Source organism: Pristiophorus japonicus, chromosome 7, assembly GCF_044704955.1.
Source record: "Pristiophorus japonicus isolate sPriJap1 chromosome 7, sPriJap1.hap1, whole genome shotgun sequence".
NCBI classification, from domain to species: domain Eukaryota; kingdom Metazoa; phylum Chordata; class Chondrichthyes; family Pristiophoridae; genus Pristiophorus; species Pristiophorus japonicus.
The window spans coordinates 139651985-139674241 of record NC_091983.1 but is presented as its reverse complement, the minus strand read 5'-3'; the positions used below and the strand labels follow the sequence as shown (position 1 = coordinate 139674241).

The following is a 22257-nucleotide window of genomic DNA, read 5'->3' as shown; positions in this document are numbered from 1 at the left end:
GGGGGGAGGCCATCTTAGACTGGGTGTTGTGTAATGAGAGAGGATTAATTAGCAATCTCGTTGTGCGAGGCCCCTTGGGGAAGAGTGACCATAATATGGTGGAATTCTGCATTAGGATGGAGAATGAAACAGTTAATTCAGAGACCATGGTCCAGAACTTAAAGAAGGGTAACTTTGAAGGTATGAGGCGTGAATTGGCTAGGATAGATTGGCGAATGATACTGAAGGGGTTGACTGTGGATGGGCAATGGCAGACATTTAGAGACCGCATGGATGAACTACAACAATTGTACATTCCTGTCTGTCGTAAAAATAAAAAAGGGAAGGTGGCTCAACCGTGGCTATCAAGGGAAATCAGGGATAGCATTAAAGCCAAGGAAGTGGCATACAAATTGGCCAGAAATAGCAGAGAACCCGGGGACTGGGAGAAATTTAGAACTCAGCAGAGGAGGACAAAGGGTTTGATTAGGGCAGGGAAAATGGAGTACGAGAAGAAGCTTGCAGGGAACATTAAGACGGATTGCAAAAGTTTCTTTACTAACCTTTTTCTCTTTACATATTTAAAGACAAACGTAGGTCCCCTGCAGTCAGAATCAGGGGAAGTCATAACGGGGAACAAAGAAATGGCGGACCAATTGAACAAGTACTTTGGTTCGGTATTCACTGAGGAGGACACAAACAACCTTCCGGATATAAAAGGGGTCGGAGGGTCTAGTAAGGAGGAGGAACTGAGGGAAATCCTTATTAGTCGGGAAATTGTGTTGGGGAAATTGATGGGATTGAAGGCCGATAAATCCCCAGGGCCTGATGGACTGCATCCCAGAGTACTTAAGGAGGTGGCCTTGGAAATAGTGGATGCATTGACAGTCATTTTCCAACATTCCATTGACTCTGGATCAGTTCCTATGGAGTGGAGGGTAGCCAATGTAACCCCACTTTTTAAAAAAGGAGGGAGAGAGAAAATAGGGAATTATAGACCGGTCAGCCTGACATCGGTAGTGGGTAAAATGATGGAATCAATTATTAAGGATGTCATCGCAGTGCATTTGTAAAGAGGTAATATGATAGGTCCAAGTCAGCATGGATTTGTGAAAGGGAAATCATGCTTGACAAATCTTCTGGAATTTTTTGAGGATGTTTCCAGTAGAGTGGACAAGGGAGAACCAGTTGATGTGGTATATTTGGACTTTCAGAAGGCTTTCGACAAGGTCCCACACAAGAGATTAATGTGCAAAGCTAAAGCACATGGGATTGGGGGTAGTGTGCTGACATGGATTGAGAACTGGTTGTCAGACAGGAAGCAAAGAGTAGGAGTAAATGGGGACTTTTCAGAATGGCAGGCAGTGACTAGTGGGGTACCGCAAGGTTCTGTGCTGGGGCCCCAGCTGTTTACACTGTACATTAATGATTTAGACGAGGGGATTAAATGTAGTATCTCCAAATTTGCGGATGACACTAAGTTGGGTGGCAGTGTGAGCTGCAAGGAGGATTCTATGAGGCTGCAGAGCGACTTGGATAGGTTAGGTGAGTGGGCAAATGCATGGCAGATGAAGTATAATGTGGATAAATGTGAGGTTATCCACTTTGGTGGTAAAAACAGAGAGACAGACTATTATCTGAATGGTGACAGATTAGGAAAAGGGCAGGTGCAAAGAGACCTGGGTGTCATGGTACATCAGTCATTGAAGGTTGGCATGCAGGTACAGCAGGCGGTTAAGAAAGCAAATGGCATGTTGGCCTTCATAGCGAGGGGATTTGAGTACAAGGGCAGGGAGGTGTTGCTACAATTGTACAGGGCCGTGGTGAGGCCACACCTGGAGTATTGTGTACAGTTTTAGTCTCCTAACCTGAGGAAGGACATTCTTGCTATTGAGGGAGTGCAGCGAAGGTTCACCAGACTGATTCCCGGGATGGCGGGACTGACCTATCAAGAAAGACTGGATCAACTGGGCTTGTATTCACTGGAGTTCAGAAGAATGAGAGGGGACCTCATAGAAACGTTTAAAATTCTGACGGGGTTAGACAGGTTAGATGCAGGAAGAATGTTCCCAATGTTGGGGAAGTCCAGAACCAGGGGACACAGTCTAAGGATAAGGGGGAAGCCATTCAGGACCGAGATGAGGAGGAATTTCTTCACCCAGAGAGTGGTGAACCTGTGGAATTCTCTACCACAGAAAGTTGTTGAGGCCAATTCACTAAATATATTCAAAAAGGAGTTAGATGAAGTCCTTACTACTAGGGGAATCAAGGGGTATGGTGAGAAAGCAGGAATGGGGTACTGAAGTTGCATGTTCAGCCATGAACTCATTGAATGGCGGTGCAGACTAGAAGGGCCGAATGGCCTACTCCTGCACCTATTTTCTATGTTTCTATGTTTCTATGCTTCTAGTTACGATTCTATTCCAATATATTTTTCATAGAATGACTTGAAAAAGCAGCCAAAACATCAACAAGCAAAGAATTTTCTTCAGCTTGAAGACAAGATGTCGCTGGAGTCACTACAACAATGCTACACACTGCTGAACCAGATGAACTTGTCTGAGGCTGTGCTCGAGTCAGAGTATGTACTATAAAAATTCAATACATATTAAAGCTGCATAAAATTGTGTAAAAAGACTTTAAGGTTTGTAACTTTGTGTTCCTTTCTATAAGTTGTATGTCTATGTAATGCAGTCCTTCTAGTACACTCCCAGTGTAACTCTGGCGGGAGTGAAGCAGTGCACAAGAAGGGCCAACATTAGGTCAAGATACAGATATACCCGCTGGGAGTTCCTGCATTTCAGTCATCGGGCAGCTCATTCCAGGTCTGAATCATGGTCTGGACGTCTAAAGATTGATGTAATTTTGGGCTAACATTTCAGCAGCCCCCCCCCACCCCTTATAAAGGAACAAGGGTGTAGTTCTGTCTACTCCCTGGGAGTGAGAAAGCCAGCTGCCTTCTGGACCCATCCTCCTATGCCATAGTTTGTGGCCACTGAGGGCGGGCAGGTGCAGACACCCACCATAATTGAAGGGACCTTCTCCTGATCAGGCAGCCTTTGGTAACCTCCACAGATATTTAGTCCCATGATCATTAGTTTGTTCCTTCAGCTTTATCACAAAGTTATTTTTTGCATGTTGTGTATGATATTTAATCACCACTATTTTACTGGTATCCCTTCAAGCCAGTGCTATTGAAATGAGAAACAGAAAATTAAATCTGCTTGAAACTATGGAGCCTGAGCCAGACTTTGATATTGTTTGAGGCGAACAAAATTTCATAAATGAATCTGACCTAAAATGACTCATGTTGCACCACTGGTGCTTTGTCACCAGGTGGCACTATTTACGAGGCACACTACTGACCTGAATTAGAAAGAAAAAATGCTATTTCTCCTTGTAAATGAGGTTATTAATACCATAACAGAAATTTCAGTTGAAAGTTAATTAACATTTGAGTGAAAATGTATCTATCTTTTTCAGGACAAGTGAAAACAGCAATAGTGAGTCTGAATCAGAGGTAACGTTTTATTCCAAGACAAGGAAGAAAAAAATACAAAGACCCTCACCAATCAGGTCTGCTCTCCCTGCTCTGTCGGCCCATCAGATGGACAAAGGCAGAACTAAGCAGGTAAATGTGGTCATATTTTGCAGAGTTTGTCACCTAAAGTTGCAGGAGATTCAATTGTAATTAGAATCACTGGTGAGGTAGCTCTGGTGGGAAGTAGTTTGATTGTTAGATACTCATCCTGAATGTGTTTATCTCAAAAATACTTAATTTGAAAAATGTATATTAAACAATTTCTCCTGTGCTGTGTCAGTTGCAAGTGCTTTCTGGCGGTTGGGGGTAGGGCCCCTAAAATGTCATGACCAGGTACAGAAAATAATCAAAAAGGCTAATGGAAGGCTGGTCTTTATATCTAGAGGACTAGAATACAAGGGGGTAAAAGGTATGCTGCAGCTACACAGAACCCTGATTAGACCACACCTGTAGTACTGTGAGCAGTTCTAGGCACCATACCTGAGGAAGGATATATTGGCCTTGGAGGGAGTCCAGCATAGGTTTACCAGAATGATACTTGGACTTCAAGGGTTAAGTTACAAGGAAACATTACACAAATTACAGATGGATTCCCTAAAATTTAGAAGGTTAAGGGGTGATCTGATCGAAGATATTAAGGGAACAGATACAGTAGAGAGAGAAACTATTTCCACTGGTTGGGGATTCTCATACTTGGGAGCATAGGGCCAGGCCTTTCAGGAGTGAAATTAGGAAACACTTCTGTGATATATTTTTACAACATCATTAAGAAGCACACACACACACACACACACACACACACACAAGATGGTTCTAAACAGAAAACTGTCATCATGTGACCTTGCTACATGATCCTTTATTATTTACATCAGAAGTTGCGCTATCACAGTAGTCCATTAGGTGGAGCAGTAGTCCACTAGAGGGAGCTATAATACACTTTTCTCTCCTTAAAGAAGTAATCAGAACAAAAGATATGGGGCAAGAACCTCCACTTTTTTTGCAAGCTTAACGCCCACTTAATGCCCATTTTACCGCTGAAATGATGTATAACGCCTATATAGCGCCCATTTTGGCACAAAATGGAAACTGACAGGCATTTTTAAGAAACTTATCGTCGAGCGTTACTTTCCCCATGTGCTTAATGCTGGGAAAAAATATTACCGCACGCCCACTTTTTGGGGGCGGAATCATCAGAATGGACGAAATCAACGCCCATAATATCGCCCAGCATTACTTTCTGCATGGAATTAACGCCGAGATTCAATATTAACGCCCACCCACTGTTTTTTGTCGTAAAGAGCATATTTACCCAAACTAGCGGCCATGGAGATCGGCCATCATCAATTTCACCACCTTGCACATATATCGGCCACAATATCACTCGCTCAAAAAACCGGCCACAAAAAATGGAACTAATGGGAACGGACGCCAGTGGTGTGGCTGGCATTTGTTAAATCCCATTCTTGCGTGAGGAGCTGATATCTGAAAGATTTGCCTGAAAGAGCGCTGATGTGAGTGACAACGCTGACACACTGCTGTGTGTGTGCAGCTCAGACATCAATGGTGCCCATCACCTTGGTGCCAGTTAAAATTTACGTTGATTGATGTTAAGTTGTATTTAACCCTTTCATGGTAAGGAATCACCAGTGTGTAATGGTCCAGCAATCTGAGACAATGCGCTACAAAGTTATGTTCAATAACAAAAATGTAATACTAACATTGGTCTGAAATCATAAGTATCACAGTATCACAGCCAATAACACCCAACCCCCACCCACACCCCACTTTTTCCACCATTGACATAAATCACATGTTCAACATGTGCAGCAACACAAAATACAAAGGCAAAGCAGGAGCCCGCATACATTGCAACAAATTGCATACACCCAGATGGAGATATAACACAGCCATCACCTGCGCACATGCACCTCACTTTCCTTCCCCCCTCTCCTTCTTCTCCCCACCTCTACCCCTTCCCCTCCTCGCTCCACGGCGCCTGGCCAAGGAGCTCCTCAGGCGGTGCCTCATTGGGGGGGATGAAGGCAGAGGCGTTGGTTGGACGGGTACGGGAGCAGGGGGTGCTGAGGGCAACATTCTCTGATGCAGAAGCAGGATCTTGGTCCTTGCTCTTATCTGTTGTTTGCAGTGGTGGTGTGGAACCTAGGGGTGGAGTGCCGCGCTCAGAGACCACTGGGAGGCCTGTGGCAGCAGTGTTCCTGGCTATCGCATCCAGGGACTCCGCCATGCGTGGAATGTACTCGGTCATGATAGCCAGCTGTCGTGATATGCTCCCCAATGCTTCGATGAGCTGGTCACCAATGTCTACAGTTCTCCTGGACATGTCACGCTTGTGGAACAGACCTGCCGAGTCCATGAGGCCTCCTCGAAGTTGGCGCCATCCTGGGGACAAATGGGGTGCCCTATGGAGAGGTGCTTGGGGCCGGTACCTCCAGAGTAGAGGTGGGAATGACCAGAGGACCATTAGAAGGCCTTGGGGTAGAATGGCTTCTGGCGCATGGCGATGCAGGCTCTTCGAAGTCCTCACTCTCATCTGTGGAGAACAGACCCAGCAGATTGATGGGCGAGAATCGGAGCTCCTCAGCACCAGATGTAGTAGGATCGTCCGCCGACACCTGCCCCACGCCCCCACCTTCCGGCCTCTGTGGCCTTGCTTTGGGACGTGCTGCTGGCTGAGCTGCAAAACACAAATGAGGTTATTAGAGGAGAAGGGGGTGCCCGGGTGACAAGGTGAGTCCAGCACTACACACAGCACATGCACGACAAAAGCACCACCGCTATCAAAGTTATCACAGACATCACATTTCATGACCATCAACACATTTGCATTGCAATGATTTTCATGAGGCCAGCATTATTTCTATGACAATTTTAGAAATCATCTATCATATATGATTGTCCGGATATGAGTGGGTGTGGCATCTATTGATTTTACATGATGCAATGGTGTAAGCTTTACTCACGTGGCATCACTTCAGGGTCTGCAGATGCGTCCGTGGCTGTCCAGGGGTGCTTCCCCACGAATACGAGCACTCACTCCTCCATCTCAGTAATGTCGCTGGGAACTGGTGGCCCCCCCACCCGTTCGCCTCTGCATGGACCTCATCGTCAATAGCTTCTTCTGTAAAAGGTGACAGGACGACATGGCATGAGATCATTGCGTGATATCATTGCTAGGCATTGTCACCGACACTAATACAACACATAATAATCATGATTACATCTGTCTGTTATGATTATTATCATTCTTTACCTAAAGATGTACACCGTGACCACAGGCTTTGAGTAAAACATTCCCAGTAAAAGTGCAAGACCTCACATCTGCTGATAGTCACTCATGACTGTTACAAATCAAATTATATAAATACATAAGAACATGTAAATCAATGTAATACTTACTCTTGCGGATCCCACAAGGACGTTCCATCGTTTGCAGCATTGGTTGCCTTCATGCACCTCGTTGGTCCACCTCTGCTATGTCCTCTGGTAGGCCTTTGGGGTGGGCTTCCTATGCCCTCCCTGTGTCAAGTCACCCCAGCGTAACTCGACCTCCTGCAGGAGGGAGGCATTTGCCTTATCCGAGAACCTCCTGGCTCTTTACAACTATTACAGCTGTGAAGAAAGATGATATGATAGAGGGATCATCAAGTGAGGCCATATGGGTCGAACTGCTGTGAGTGCACTATGGACCCTCAAACAGTGAGAGGGAGATAGAAGAGCAAATATGCAGGCACATTTCTGAGAAGTGCAAAAACTATAGGTCAGTAATAGTAGGGGATTTCGACTATCGAAATATTAACTGGGACAAAATTAGTGTGAAGGGTATAGAGGGTGTGGAATTCCTAAAATGCATTCAAGAGAACTTTTTTAGTCAGTATGTAGCAAGCCCAACACGGGAGAGAGCGGTTCTGGTCTTAGTTTTAGGGAATGAAGCTTGGTAGGCGGGAGGGGTATCAGTGGGAGAGCATTTAGGTGCAGTTAGACTTAAGGTAGTTATGGAAAAGGATAAGGATAGACCAGGAATAAAAGTTCTCAATTGGGGAAAAGCCAACTTTGCTAATCTGAGAAGTAATTTGGCCATAGTGGACTGGAAACAGCTACTTGAAGTAAATCAGTGTCATAGCAGTGGGAGACATTCAAGGAGGAGATAAGTAGGGTCCAGGCCAAATATGTGACCTGAAAGAAAAAGGGTGGGACTAACAAATCTAGAGCCCCCTGGATATCGAGGGACATACAGGGTAGAATAAAGAAAAAAAAGGAGGTTTATGACAGATACCGAGGGCTAAATACTGCAGAATCTCTAGAGGAGTATAGAAAGTGCAGGGCTAAATTAAAAAGGATATTAGAAAAGCAGAGAGAGAGCATGAAAAATATTTGGCAAGTAAAATCAAGGAAAACCCAAAGATGTTTTAGAAATATATTAAGAGCAAGAGGATAACTAAAGAAAGGGTGGGGCCTATTAGAGAACATGAGGGTAATCTGTGTGTGGAGGTGGAAGATGTGGGTATTGTCATATATCTCACACTACTGTACACGACTGTATCTTACCACGCTATACATGACTGTAATAAGATATGACCTGTAACCACCAGCATACCTTACCACCAGGGGTGCACTTGCAGGAGACACTGGATACCTGTCCCAGACAGGTATATAAGGACAGGTCTCAGGCAAGTGTGGCATTCGAGAGCTGTGTAATAAAGGTGCAGGTCCTGAGTGACCTTGACTTCACTATGTGCCTCGTGTGAATCTGTACTGAGGGGACAGGACTTTACAAGTATGGTTCTTAATAAATACTTTGCGTCTGTTTTTACAAAAGAGAGAGGTGATGCAGACACTACTATCAAGGAATAGAAGTGTGAAATATTAGATGAAATAAACACGGTGTGAGAGGAGATATTAAGGAGTTTAGCAGCTTTGAAAGTGGATGTCCCCAGGTCCGGATGAAATATATCCCAGTGTGTTAAGTGAAGCAAAAGAGGAAATAGCAGAGGCTTTGATGATCATTCTCCAGTCCTCTCTGGCTTCAGGTGTGGTGCCAAAGGACTGGAGGACTGCTAATATTGAACCTTTGTTTAAGAAGGGAGAAAGGGATAGACCAAGTAATTACAGGCCAATCAGCCTAACCTCAGTGGTGGGAAAATTATTGGAAAAAATCCTGAAGGATAGGATAAATCTTCACTTAAAAAGACAAGAATTAATCAAGGAGAGTCAGCACGGATTTGTTAAGGGAAGGTCATGTCTGACTAACTTGATTGAATTTCTCGAGGAGGTAACCAGGAGTGTCAATGAAGGTAAAGCGTATGATGCAGTGTATATGGATTTTAGCAAAGCTTTTGATAAGGTCCCACACGGCAGACTGGTCACAAAAGTAAAAGCCCATGGGCCAGGGCAAAGTGGCAAGTTGGATCCAAAATTGGCTCAGAGGAAGAAAGCAGAGGGCAATGGTGATGAGTGTTTTTGTGACTGGAAGGATGTTTCCAGTGGGATTTCGCAGGGCTCAGTGCTGGGTCCCTTGCTTTTTATGATATACATCAATGATCTAGACTTGAATATAGGGGGTATGATTAAAAAGTTTGCAGATGATACTAAAATCGGCTGTGAGGTTGATAATGAAGAAGAAAGCTGTGGACTGCAGGAAGATAGCAATCAACTGGTCAGGTGGGCAGAACAGTGGCAAATGGAATTTAATCCACAGAAGTGTGAGATAATGCATTTGGGAAGGACTAACAAGAAAAGGGAATACACGTTAAATGGTAGTGTAGAGGAACAAAGGGACCTTGAAGTGCATGTCCACAGATCCCTAAAAGTAGCAGGCCAGGTAGATAAGGTGGTTAAGAAGGCATACAGAATGTTTGCCTTTATTAGCAGAGGCATAGAATACAAGAGTAGGGAGGGTTATGCTTGAACTGTATAAAACACTGGTTAGGCCACAGCTGGATTACTGCGTGCAGTTCTGGTCACCGCATTACAGGAAGGACGTGATTGCACTGGAGAAGAGATTTACGAGATGTTGCTGGGAGAGGAGAATCAAACCTATGAGGACAGATTAGATAGGCTGGATTTGTTTTCATTGGAACAGAGGAGGTTGAGGGGAGACTGCATTGAGGTGTACAAAATTATGAGGGTCCTAGATATAGTGGATAGAAAGGGCCTAGTTCCCTTAGCAGAGGGGTCAACAACAATGGGGTATAAATTTAAAGTAATTGGTACAAGGTTTAGACGGGATTTGAGGAGAAATTTCTTCACGCAGAGGGTTGTGGGGGTCTGGAACATTGCCAGAAACCCTCACCATATTTAAAAAGTACTTGGATGTGCACCTGAAGTGCCGTAATCTGCAGAGTTACGGACCTAGAGCTGGAAAGTGTGATTCGGCTGGATAGCCTCTTGTTGGCCGGCATGGACACGATGGGCCGAAATGGCCTCCTTCCGTGCTGTAAACTTCTATGATTTCCATGGCTGTAATGGTATTGATGGTGGTTTCTTGCTTACCGATTGACATGTTGTACACTGACTAACAATATATTCTATGGGGCCAAAATTCGCTTTAAAAAGCTGCCCATTTGCACTGGTGCTAGGCTGCTAACAGGCAGCAAAGGCCTACCTTAGACAGCAAGTGGCATTGACGCCTCATCCTAAATTCAGTCGGCTCTTTGGCAGAGGTGCCAAGAGGCAACGCTGCGCCGGCTAACACCACCCATGTGGTGACGTCATCCAGTATACAATGTCTCTTTGACGCTTCTGTTGCGACATTTGCTTTGTATGGCTGCCGTACAAGAGGCGGCCATACAGCCCTGAAAAAGTGGTCCTAAAAGATAGGATCTTGGGCGGAATCACCCAGAAAGGAAGGTAAGTTTTTCTTTATTTATTTCCGCATGTTTTCATTAGTTTTAAGAATGGGAAAGTGTGTGTGTGGAACGGAGAAGTTTTAATTCTTTCTTTCTTCCTGTTTTTTTCTTGCATGGTGGCAGCCTCCCGTCGGGAAATTCAGTTGGCCTCCTGAGATCCCGTCCGAGGATGAATATGCAACACCACTTTTTAGCGCAGCTCTCTCATCTTTGGGCGTGAAATCTTTGAGGTTGCGCCTAAAGTCCGCCGCTAAAATCAGCACTCAGGCGGCGACACCGCCTCAAAAATGGCCATAACGAATTTTGACCACATTTCTTTATCTAAATCTGGCCACCATAAGTAACTGCATGCAAAACTCTTGGTCAAACACATTCCCAGATGCTGGTCATGAAGATCTCCTAACAATTTGGACCTGAACTTATTTGGAATAACTACTCTTGTACCCCACTGGATACAGTCTTTATCCACTGGCAATTCATTCCTACGAGCAAAGTATGGATGAATATCTTTCTCTGATACCTGGTTTGCCCAGCCATTTGCTATGTAATCATACACCTTTGTCATAACTGGGTCACGTTTGGTTGCCCTACTAATCTCTTCATCTGTGACTGGCAGTTCATCAATGTATGAAAAATAGAACACTTCTTCTCGAGTAACTTGTGATGCAGATGGCAACCTGGACATAGCATCAGCATTATTAAAATTTATCTTGGAGATAATGTTCTCAGTTTCTAGTCTTTTGAGTTTTTGCTCAACTTTCTCCTTGGGTGCGTATGGTACGGGACGTGGCTTACAAAAAACTAGTCTTGCATCCTTCTGCACTCTGACACTCGCCTTGAAACCTTGGATCAGACTGCCTGTTTCGCAGAACACCTTCGGATACTGCTTGATGATGTCATCTTTCAATGTAAGTTTTGTTTCCACATGAAAAATCTCATTCCAACCCAGTTTAAGTGATCCCAACCAATTTCTACCTATCAAGGCAGGTTTATCTCCTGCCATTAAATAAAAGGCAAGCTCTGAAACAGATCCTTGTATTTCACCGGTATGGTAATACATCCTACAGTGGGAATTTGCTCTCCTGAGTAGCCTCGCAGCTCTATCTTCGATTTCTTCAGTCGAAAATCACGTAACTTGTCGAGATATAGCGACACTCACAGTTGCACCATTATCGATTTCCATGGGTATCCTGGTTTCTGCAACATCTACTTGGATGACGATACTTCGCAAATCACTGTTAGGTACCCTCGTGCTCCTGATGACGTGTATCTCCATAACCTCCTCGTCCTGTTGCTTCTCTTCAATGCTATGTTGTGTCTGGTGATTTCTACTTCTAGCATTGAAAATCGATTTACTCGTCAGTCAGCACACCTTTGCAAGTTGCCCAGTTTTCTTGCAGCAGACACACTCTGCCTTCACATATGGGCAGCTTTGAGCAATGCATTGTTCCAGGCACCGATAGCACAACTTCAATTCACTGTTACCTTGGCCAGTTGTTGAGGCCTTGGGACCCAACTGCCTTTTACTTTTAACCTGCAGGCGATTCACCATGGTTGTCTGACGACTGGAAATGATGCAAAATTCTTGGAGTATTGGTCAGCCATATCATTCAACTGATTTTTTGTTCCAAAACGATAACTTTCAGCAATTTCCAAGGGCTCAGAACTGTAGTACTGTTCTAACTTTGTTAGAATCTCTGTCAGTGGTGTTCCCTTTGGTTGACAGGAGCAAGCACATTTTTCAGGGTTATACACCTCTGGGCCTAGTTCAGTCAAGAAAATAACCCATTTCCTTTCTAACACCACCTGGTTACGGTTTTCATCATCGGGGACTTCGATGATACTATTCGTGGTGAAAAACATTTCTAGCCGCTCCACATATACTCAGAAAGTCTCTCAGTCAGGAAGGAACTCACCCAAGTGCCCCATTATTCCCATAGACACGGCCATCTAGACTCTGGCAACGTCAACAATTCAGCCAAGTGTGCTTGAAATTTACCATAGATTTTTAGCTGTTCTGCAAAACAAAGTACCTCTCAAAGGCTTTGTCAGTTGGCAGGATCATCCACCAACTAAAATTTCAGCTAGGGAATTAAGAAATCCTATCCTATATGGCCAATATCTGATATATTCTTACGACATCACTAAGAAGCACACACACACACACACACACACACACACAAAAAATGGCTCTTAATAGAAAACTGTCATCATGTGACCTTGCCACATGAACCTTTATTATTTACATCAGTAGTTGCATTGCCACAGTAGTCCACTAGGTGGAGCAGTAGTCCACTAGGGGGAGCTCTATTACAACTTCTACACACAAAGGGTGGTAGAAGTTTGAACTTTCTTCTGCAAACAGCAATTGATGCTAGATCAATAGTTAATTTTAAATCTCAGATTTATAGCTTTTTGTTAACCAAAGGTATTGAGGGATATGGGCCAAAGGCGGGTAGATCACAGATCAGCCATGATCACATTGAATGGCAGAAAGGGCTCAAAGGGATGAATGGCCTACTCCTGTTCCTATGTTCCCCTTGGAACTGGCAAGCATTGATGCAGTACGCGACTTCCTCTGGGCAGGCACCATTGATGCACCCCTGGTAGCATGTTCGCCTGGCATTCAAGTGTAAATACAGAGAGTTCCTCCTGAGCCCATAAACTTTTTGAGGTCAGTGCTAGAGGTCCCTGGCAGGAACATTTCGGCATTTACTCCAAGATTTTCAGGACCAATATCTTTAAACAAGTTTGTGAGATCCAATAAAAGCAGTTGCTTCCCTTGCCAAATGGAATAAATTTGAACAACTAAATGATGATTTTATTGTAAAATAAACAAGCCAATTGACAAATTACAGATGAGTCGGGTGGTTCTGAAGCGGTATTCACCATTTGTGAATCGATATGCAAATCGAAGCAATGGAGGAATCCCAACATTTGCTCAGGAACGTTTGATGGAAAGAACAGCAAAGGTAAACCTCAAAGCAGTGATTACAATAAAATACTTTAAAAGTTAGATCTGAATTTTTCTGTATGCATGTTTTGTCTCTACTAACAAATGCTGACTGTTTAGAAATGACAATGTGGTGTCAAAATTTACTTTGTATTTCTAGTGGAAATTGTGTGTTTGTAATGTTAAGATAATGAAGGGCAGCTTGGAGGGCTGTGTGACAGAAACAGATCAAATATGCTGGTGAATTTCATTGCGGCTTCTCCCGCTCCACCACTGTAACTTTGTTTTATGTGGTTTTAATTGGCTAGGGTAAATCAAATGCAACATAAAAGGCTTCAGCTAGCTATGTCTCTGGAAGGTCCAAAAGAGAATCATTGAATCATAGAAATTTACGGCACAGAATGAGGCCATTCGGCCCATCGTATCTGTGTCGGCCGAAAAAGAGCTATCCAACCTAATTCCACTTTCCAGCTCTTGGTCCATAATCTTGTAGGTTACGGCACTTCAAGTGCCTATCCAAGTGTTTTTTAAATGTGATGAGGGTTTCTGCCTCTACCACTTTTTCAGTCAGTGAGTTCCAGACCCCCACCACCTTCTGGGTGAAAAAAGTTCTCAACTCCCCTCTAATCCTTCTACGAATAACTAAATCTATACCTCCTGGTTATTCCTCTGTGCTAAGGGAAATAGGTCCTTCCTATCCACTCTATCTAGGCCCCTCATCATTCTATGCACCTTAATAAGCTTCCTCTGTTCCAAAGAAAATAGCCCATTCAATCTTTCCTCATATCTAAAATTCTCCAGTCTGGCAACATCCTCATAAATCACCTCTGTACCCTCTCTAGTACAATCACATCTTTCCTGTAATGTTCCTATATGCAGACCTCTAGCTGTGGCCAAACTAGTGTTTTATATAGTTAAAGCATAACCTCCCTGTTCTTATATTCTGTGCCTCATCTAATAAAGAAAAGTATCCCGTTTGCCTTCTTAACTATCTCTTCTACCTGTTCTGCTTCCTTCAGGGATCTGTGGACCTGCACGACAAGGTCCTTCTGTTACTCTACACTTCTCAGTATCCTACCATTTAATGTGTATTCTTCCCTAGTTAGCCCTCCCCAAATGCATTACCTCACACTTCCATGGATTGAATTCCATTTGCCACTTTTCTGCCCACCTGATCAATGCATTGATATCTTCCTGCTGTCTACAGCTTTCTTCCTCACTGTCAACCACATGGCTAATTTTTGTATCATTTGCAAACTTCTTAATCATGCCCCCGACATTGAAGTCTAAATAATTGATATATATAACACAAAAAGAAAGACTGAGCCCTAAGAAAGACACTGGAATATCCTTCCAGTCACAAAAACACCTGTCGACTATTCTCCTCTGCTTCCTGCCACTGGACCAATTTTGGATGCAACTTGCCACCTTCCCTTGGAAGCCATGGGCTTTCTCTTTTCTGACCAGTCTGTCATGTGGGATCATTTCAAAAGCCTTGCTACAATCCATGTAGACTACATTAAACCCACTACCCTCATTGACCCTCCTTGTTATCTCCTCAAAAAATTCAATCAATTTAGTCAGACACGACCTTCCCTTAACAAATCCGTGCTGACTGTCCTTGATTAATCCATGCCTTTCCAATGACGATTATTACTGTCCCTCAGAATTTTTTCCAATAATTTGCCCATCACCAAGGTTAGACAAATTTGATCTGTAGGTGGCCAATACATATTCACTTGCAGACAGACCTAATCTTGGCATTCAATGGGAAATATCTCTTCTAAAGGCGTCAGCTGTGGCTCAGTGCTAGCACTCCTGCCTCTGAGTCAGAAGGTTGTGGGTTCTGTCATGTATGTAACCACAATGTAACACCACTGTATTACTGTATACACTCAACCTAGATGCACACCTTGACCACAAGGGGTGAATTTGTGGAGACACTCCTTGCCTGATCACACAGGTATAAAAAGGGAGGTCCCACGCAGGGTCATCGTCTTTGGAGTCCTGTGAATAAAGAGTTAAGGTCACAGAGTGACCTTGTCCCCAGAATGTGCCTCGTGTTGTTTCATACTGTAGAATAAGGACTTTACATTGGCGACGAGAAACGAGAATTCACGACCCACGAGAATAGCCACCGGTAGCACAGAGGAATGGTACTGTGTTGGGGAAGACTGGGCCGATTTTGTCGAGAGGCTTCAGCAAAGTTTCGTTATGAAAGAATGGCTGGGGGATGCAGCGGCCGACAAGCGAAGGGCTCATCTTTTGACCAGCTGCAGACCAAAGACTTACGCACTCATGAAGGACTTACTAGCACCCAAAAAGCCGGCGGACAAAAACTTTGAAGAACTTAGCAAATTGATCGGGGAGCACCTCAAAGCGGCGAGTAGAATACATATGGCCCGACACAGATTCTACACCCACCGATGTCGTGAAGGACAGAGCATACTGGACTTCATAGCGGACCTCCGGCGTTTGGCCAACCTCTGTAGGTTCACAAATGCCTGCAGGGGGGAGATGCTAAGGGACTTCTTTATCGAGGGCATCGGTCATGCGGGAATTTTCCGCACATTAATTGAGACCAAGGATTTGACCTTCAAAGCGGCGGCGTTGATAGCTCAAACTTTCATGGCGGGGGAGGAAGAGACCAAAATAATATACAAGCTCAATTCTGCCTCTAATGCGGCAATGGATCAGGGAGTCAACATCATCAATGTGACTCAGAGCCCCGCAGACAGGCAGGGGCGGTCCGACACTCCCCAAGCAGCAATAGACCCCAGAGTAGGACTTCAACAGAGACAATGGCAGGCTGAACGGACATTCACGCCATCACAGTGGACAATGCGGCCCGGGATGGAGCCATTGACACCCACCAATAGGATACTTAAGAGCAGTCAAAGGGACAGTCAGCGCGGAATGCCTGGCCATAGTACCTTTGTTCCCAACAATGGAAACTTTAAATCATGCTGGAGGTGTGGGGGAAAACACACAGCTAGATCTTACAGATTTCAACAGTTTGTCTGCAGGAATTAAAATCTCAGTGGCCACTTAGCTCGAATGTGCAGGAAGTCTACAACCAGACTAATACATGAAGCTGATGGACCAGAAGAGGGTTCTTTGAGGCAGGATGACGTTTGGGGCAAATCGATGGACGCCGAGGTTCAGCGGGTCCATGTGGCGAATATTCACAGTTCATGGAAAGTCCTGTCCCCTCAGTACAGATTCACACGAGGCATGTAGTGAAGTCAAGGTCACTCTGCACCTGCACCTTTATTTCACAGCTCTGGAATGCTGCACTTGCCTGAGACCTGTCCTTATATACCTGTCTCTTGCAAGTGCACCCCTGGTGGTAAGGTATGCTGGTGATTACAGGTCATATCTTATTACAGTCATGTATAGCATGTTAGGATACAGTTATATATAATAATGTAAGATACATGACATCACCCTCCCCCAAGGTCTTATTGTCTTTATAGGTTCAGTCTCTCAGGTGGTCTACGCTCCCGCGTGGAGCGTCTGAGTTGTGGTTCAGTTGTTTGCCTTGATGTCTGTTTTTCTTTGGGTGTGGTTGCTGGTATCTCGCCTGGGCTGTCTGTTTCGATTGGTGTGATTGTTGTTGACTCGCCTGGGCTGTCTGTTGGGATTGCCCTTTCCTCAGGTTGTTCCCTCTGTCTGTCCACCAGGTGTGGTGCGAGTTCCACATTGTAGTCTGCCTCTGGTTCCACAGTGTTGTTGGTAAATCTGCTTTTGACTTGGTCTACATGCCTCTGGCAGGTTTTGCCATTGTCCATTTGTACTACCAGTAGCCTGTTTCCTTCCTTGCCCGTTACTGTCTCTGCAAGCCATTTGGGACCCCTGCCTTAGTTTAGTACAAACACTTTGTCCCCTATCTCATTCCATCTCCCCCTCAAATTTCTGTCATGGTACTCAGTCAGCTTACGGCGCTTTGCCTCAACGATTTCATGCGTGTGTGGGAGGATTAATGAGAGCCTTGTTTTTAAAGTCCTTTTTATCAACAGTTGCGCGGGGGGGATCCCAGTCAATGAGTGCGGACGAGATCTGTATGCCAGCAGCAGTCGCGACAGGCGACCCTGCAGCGTGGGACCTTGGATTTTAAGCATGCCTTGTTTAATGATTTGCACTGCTCGCTCCGCCTGGCCATTGGAGGCCAGCTTGAACGGTGCTGTCTTGACGTGATTTATGCCGTGGTCAATTATAAAATCTTGGAATTCTAGACTGCTGAAGCACGGACCATTGTCACTGACCAATATGTCAGGGATTCCGTGCATTGCAAACATGGTTGCGAGGCTCTCCACAGTGGTGGAGGTTGTGCTCGAGTTTAAAATGGTGCATTCAATCCACTTTGAAAATGCATCTACAACTACGAGGAACATTTTGCCCATGAATGGGCCCGCATAGTCTACGTGCACCCGCGACCACGGTTTGGTAGGCCAGGGGCTCAGGGGAGCCTCCCTGGGGGCATTTCTGAGTTGGGCACAAATGGTGCACCTTTGGACGCAGAGCTCCAAGTCCGCGTCAATACCAGGCCACCAGACGTGGGATCTGGCTATGGCCTTCATGAGAACGATCCCCGGGTGCTCGCGGTGGAGCTCCCAGACAAATGCCTCTCTGCCTCGCAGAGGCATGACTACTCGGCTGCCCCACATCAGGCAGTCTGCTTAGGTGATAGCTCATGCATGCGCCTGTGAAAGGGTTTTAATTCCTCGGGGCAGGCATCGTGAGCCTCTGCCCAGTCACCGGTGAGGACACATCTTTTTACTAAGGATAACGTGGGTTCGCTGGCCGTCCAGGCTCTGATTTGGCGAGCCGTCATGGGCGAACCTGTGGACTCAAAGGCATTGATTGCCATGACTATCTCACAGTCCTGTTCGTCAGACCCTTCCGTGGTCGCCAGGGGTAGCCTGCTGAGCGCGTCGGCACAGTTGTCTGTGCCTGGTCTGTGCCTTATGGTTATAGTCGTAGGACGCCAGCATGAGTGCCCACTGTTGAATTCGCACTGAGGCGTTGGTGTTTATTGCCTTGCTCTTGGATAGGAGGGAGGTGAGGGGCTTGTGGTCGGTTTCTAACGTGAACTTGGCCCCGAAAAGGTATTGGTGCATCTTTTTGACATCGTACACGCACGCGAGCGGCTCCTTCTCTACGATTCCGTACCCGCGCTCCGCCCGCGAAAGTGACCTGGAGGCATAAGCTATGGGTTGTAATTTGCCCGCACTATTCACGTTGTAAAACGCACCCGACCCCATACACTGACGCATCGCATGTGAGAACTAGCTTTTTACCTGGGTCAAAGAAAGTCAAAACACTGTTGGAACACAGAAGGTTGCGTGCCTTATTGAAGGCGCGTTCCTGGGTGTCCTCCCAAAACCAATCGCACCCCTTCCTGAGTAGCACATGGAGAGGCTCCAGCAGCGTGCCTAAGCTCTGCATAAAGTTCCCAAAGTAATTGAGTAGCCCGAGAAAGGCGCGCAGTTCTGAGACATTCCGGGGCCTGGGTGCCAGGCGAAATGCTTCTGTTTTGGATTCTGTTGGGCGGATTCCATCAGTGGCAATCCTTCTGCCCAAAAATTCAACCACGGGTGCGAGAAACAGGCACTTGGATTTCTTGACTCGTAGACCTACCTGATAAAACCGCTTTAGTACTTCCTCCAAATTACGGAGATGGGAGTCGGTGTCCCTGCCCGTGATAAGTATGTCGTCTTGAAATGCAACCATCCCCGGGATGGACTTGAGCAGACTCATGTTGCTCTGGAATATGGCAGCTGCCGACCTGATGCCGAATAGGCATCGATTGTACATGAAAAGGCCTCGATGTGTGTTGATGGTAGTGAGTAGCTTGGATTCTTCGGTCAATTCTTGCGTCATATACGCAGATGTGAGGTCTAGTTTTGAGAAAAGTTTACCTCCAGCCAATGTGGCAAATAAGTCCTCCGTTCTGGGCAGCGGGTACTGGTCCTGTAGGGAGACTCTGTTTATGGTAGATTTGTAGTCCCCACAGATTCGTACAGATCCATCAGGCTTCATGACTAGGACGATGGGACTTGCCCAGTTGCTAAATTCCACAGCTGATATAATGCCTTCCCGCAGAAGCCTGTCTAGTTCGTGTACAATCTTTTCCCTCATCACATAGGGTACAGCTCTGGCCTTGTGATGGACCGGTCTAGCATCCTGCGTGATGTAGATTTTGACTTTGGCCCCTTTGAAAGCGCCCACACCTGGCTGAAGGAGATGTTCAAATTGCTTTATAACTGTTGAGCAGGAGGTCCATTCCTCTAATGACATGGCATGGACATCATCCCATTTCCAGTTTAGTCTTGCCAGCCAGCTTCTCCCCAGCAGTGCTGGGGGGTCTCCGGGGACAATCCACAGGGGAAGTCGGTTCACTGTCCCTTTGTGTGTGACAGAGAGCATGGCGCTGCCGAGGACTGGTATGATTTCTTTGGTATAGGTCCTTAGTTTGGTGTCGACCCTTGTGAGTTTTGGTCTGTCTCTCTTATGCGGCCACAGTTGTTCAAATTGTTGCGCGCCTATGAGAGATTGACTCGCTCCCATATCCAGCTCCATGTTGACAGGTATCCTGTTGAGTAGGACCCTCATCATTATAGGAGATGTCCTGTTGTAGGAGCAGTGGCCATTGTTCGTGTTGACCCGCTGTACATCGGTGTCCAGGGTACTGTCCCCACCGTCTTCTGGTCCGCTTTCCGACCCTTCCGATTCGTATACCAGCCGAGCTGCCGTTTTTTTGCGCATGCGGGCCAGATGCCCTGTATATTCACAGTTCCTGCAAACAGCCTGCTGAAATCGACATCCCTTTGACGAGTGCCCACCCCCACACCTCCAGCACAGACTGCTTTCATTGTTCCCAAAGAATGAGCTGCGTCTGGTTGATCTCTCTTGAGCTTCTCTCAGTTTGTAGTTGATTGCTCGCATTGTGGGTTGATGAGGTGTGAACGGCCATTCCTGTGGCCCTTGATGGCTTCTGGCGCCACTGCCTGCTGTCGAGAGCCTGTTCTCCCGGTTTTGTCTGTGTGTGGGGGTAGCAGCTTGTCTAATGCTGTGAACTCCTTGTTCCATTATTTCGTTAGTTGTCGTACCTGCATTGTAAATCAACTTCGTTTCTTCTTCCCCTGCCAAGAATGTCTGTGCAACCAGTGTTGCTGCCTCTAAGGTCAGGTTCTATGAGCTTTCGGAATATGCCTGCGTGGCCTATTCCTTCAATTAAAAAGTCTCTCAGCATTTCTCTCCTCAGTTCATCGGAGAACTCACATAAACTAGCCAACCTCCGAAGTTCCGCCATGAAGTCGGGTATGCTCTGGCCCACACAGCGTCTGTAGTTGTAGAACCTGTGTCTGGCCATGTGTAGGCTGCTCGCTGGCTTCAGGTGGTCTCTTACCAGTGTGCTCAATTCTTCAAATGACTTGCTTGCTGGTTTTTCGGGTGCCAGCATATCCTTCATTAAAGCGTATGTTTTCGAGCCACAGTTGGTCAAGAGATGGGCTCTTCTCTTGTCTGCTTTGTCGTCTCCTAACCAGTCTTTGGTTACAAAACTTTTCTGGAGCCTTTCTGTAAAGTCCTCCCAATTGTCTCCAGCATTGTACTTTTCATCTGATCCGTTGTTCACCATTCTGTGGATTCTGTAATCCCGTAACTCGTCGCCACTGTAAAGTCCTGTCCCCTCAGTACAGATTCACACGAGGCATGTAGTGAAGTCAAGGTCATTCTGGACCTGCACCTTTATTTCACATCTCTGGAATGCTGCACTTGCCTGAGACCTGTCCTTATACACCTGTCTCTTGCAAGTGCACCCCTGGTGGTAAGGGATGCTGGTGGTTACAGGTCATATCTTATTACAGTCATGTATAGCATGTTAGGATACAGTTATATACAATAATGTAAGATACATGACAGTTCATACACCAAAACGCCATCAATGATGATGAGGGTTTTACTAAACGGTATCCCAGTACGCATGGAGCTGGACACTGGGGCCAGCCAGTCACTCATGGGCATTCAGCAATTTGAGAAGCTATGGCCACTTAAAGCCAGTAGACCCAAATTAGCACGTATTGAGACACAATTACGGACTTACACTAAAGAAATCATTCCGGTGCTAGGCAGTGCAATGTTGGCTGTCACACACAATGGGTTAGTGAATTGACTAAAGCTCTGGATTGTCCCGGGCAATGGTCCCGCACTGTTGGGGAGGAGCTGGCTAGCCGAGATGAACTGGAAATGGGGGGATGTTCACGCAATGTCATCTGTGGAGCGAAGTTTGTGCTCACAAGTCCTACAACAATTCAATTCACTATTCCAACCTGGCGTTGGGACTTTCAAAGGCACTAAAGTAGTGATACACATCACCCCGGACCCCAGGCCAGTGCACCACAAAGTCAGAGCAGTGCCGTATGTGATGCGGGAAAAGATCGAGAGCGAATTGGACCGGCTGTTGAGAGAGGGCATCATCTCGCCTGTTGAATTTAGCGACTGGGCGAGCCCCATTGTTCCTGTCCTAAAAGCGGATGGCTCTGTCAGGTTCTGTGGCGACTACAAGGCCACCATCAATCGAGTGTCCCTACAAGATCAATACCTGCTCCCGAGAGTGGAGGACTTCTTCGCCACGCTGGCAGGCAGCAAGCTGTTCACCAAGTTGGACCTCACTTCAGCCTATATGACCCAGGAACTGGCCAACGAATCTAAACTACTGACCACCATCACCACGCACAAGGGACTGTATGTTTATAACAGGTGCCCGTTTGGCATTGAATCAGCGGCCGTGATTTTTCAACGAAACATGGAAAGCCTGCTTAAATCCATTCCTGGAATGATCGTATTCCGACACGACATCCTCATCACGGGTCGAGACACCGAAGAACACCTCCACAACCTGGAGAAGGTGCTAC

The 22257-nt window shown here is 45.9% G+C and overlaps 1 protein-coding gene across 4 annotated transcripts in view; it reads left to right on the top strand.

Moving 5' to 3' along the window:
• The window catches only part of LOC139267291 (cytosolic carboxypeptidase 2-like), a 438496-nt gene that overhangs the window by 393924 nt on the left and 22315 nt on the right, over nucleotides 1-22257 (top strand). For 3 of the 4 annotated variants that reach the window (XM_070885363.1, XM_070885364.1, XM_070885366.1), the window contains 3 exons: nucleotides 2421-2560; nucleotides 3463-3610; nucleotides 13245-13358. In XM_070885363.1, the coding sequence (XP_070741464.1) occupies nucleotides 2421-2560; nucleotides 3463-3610; nucleotides 13245-13358 (402 nt within the window). The remainder of the gene's footprint in view (nucleotides 1-2420; nucleotides 2561-3462; nucleotides 3611-13244; nucleotides 13359-22257) is intronic. The other variant, XM_070885365.1, reaches the window with a different exon arrangement.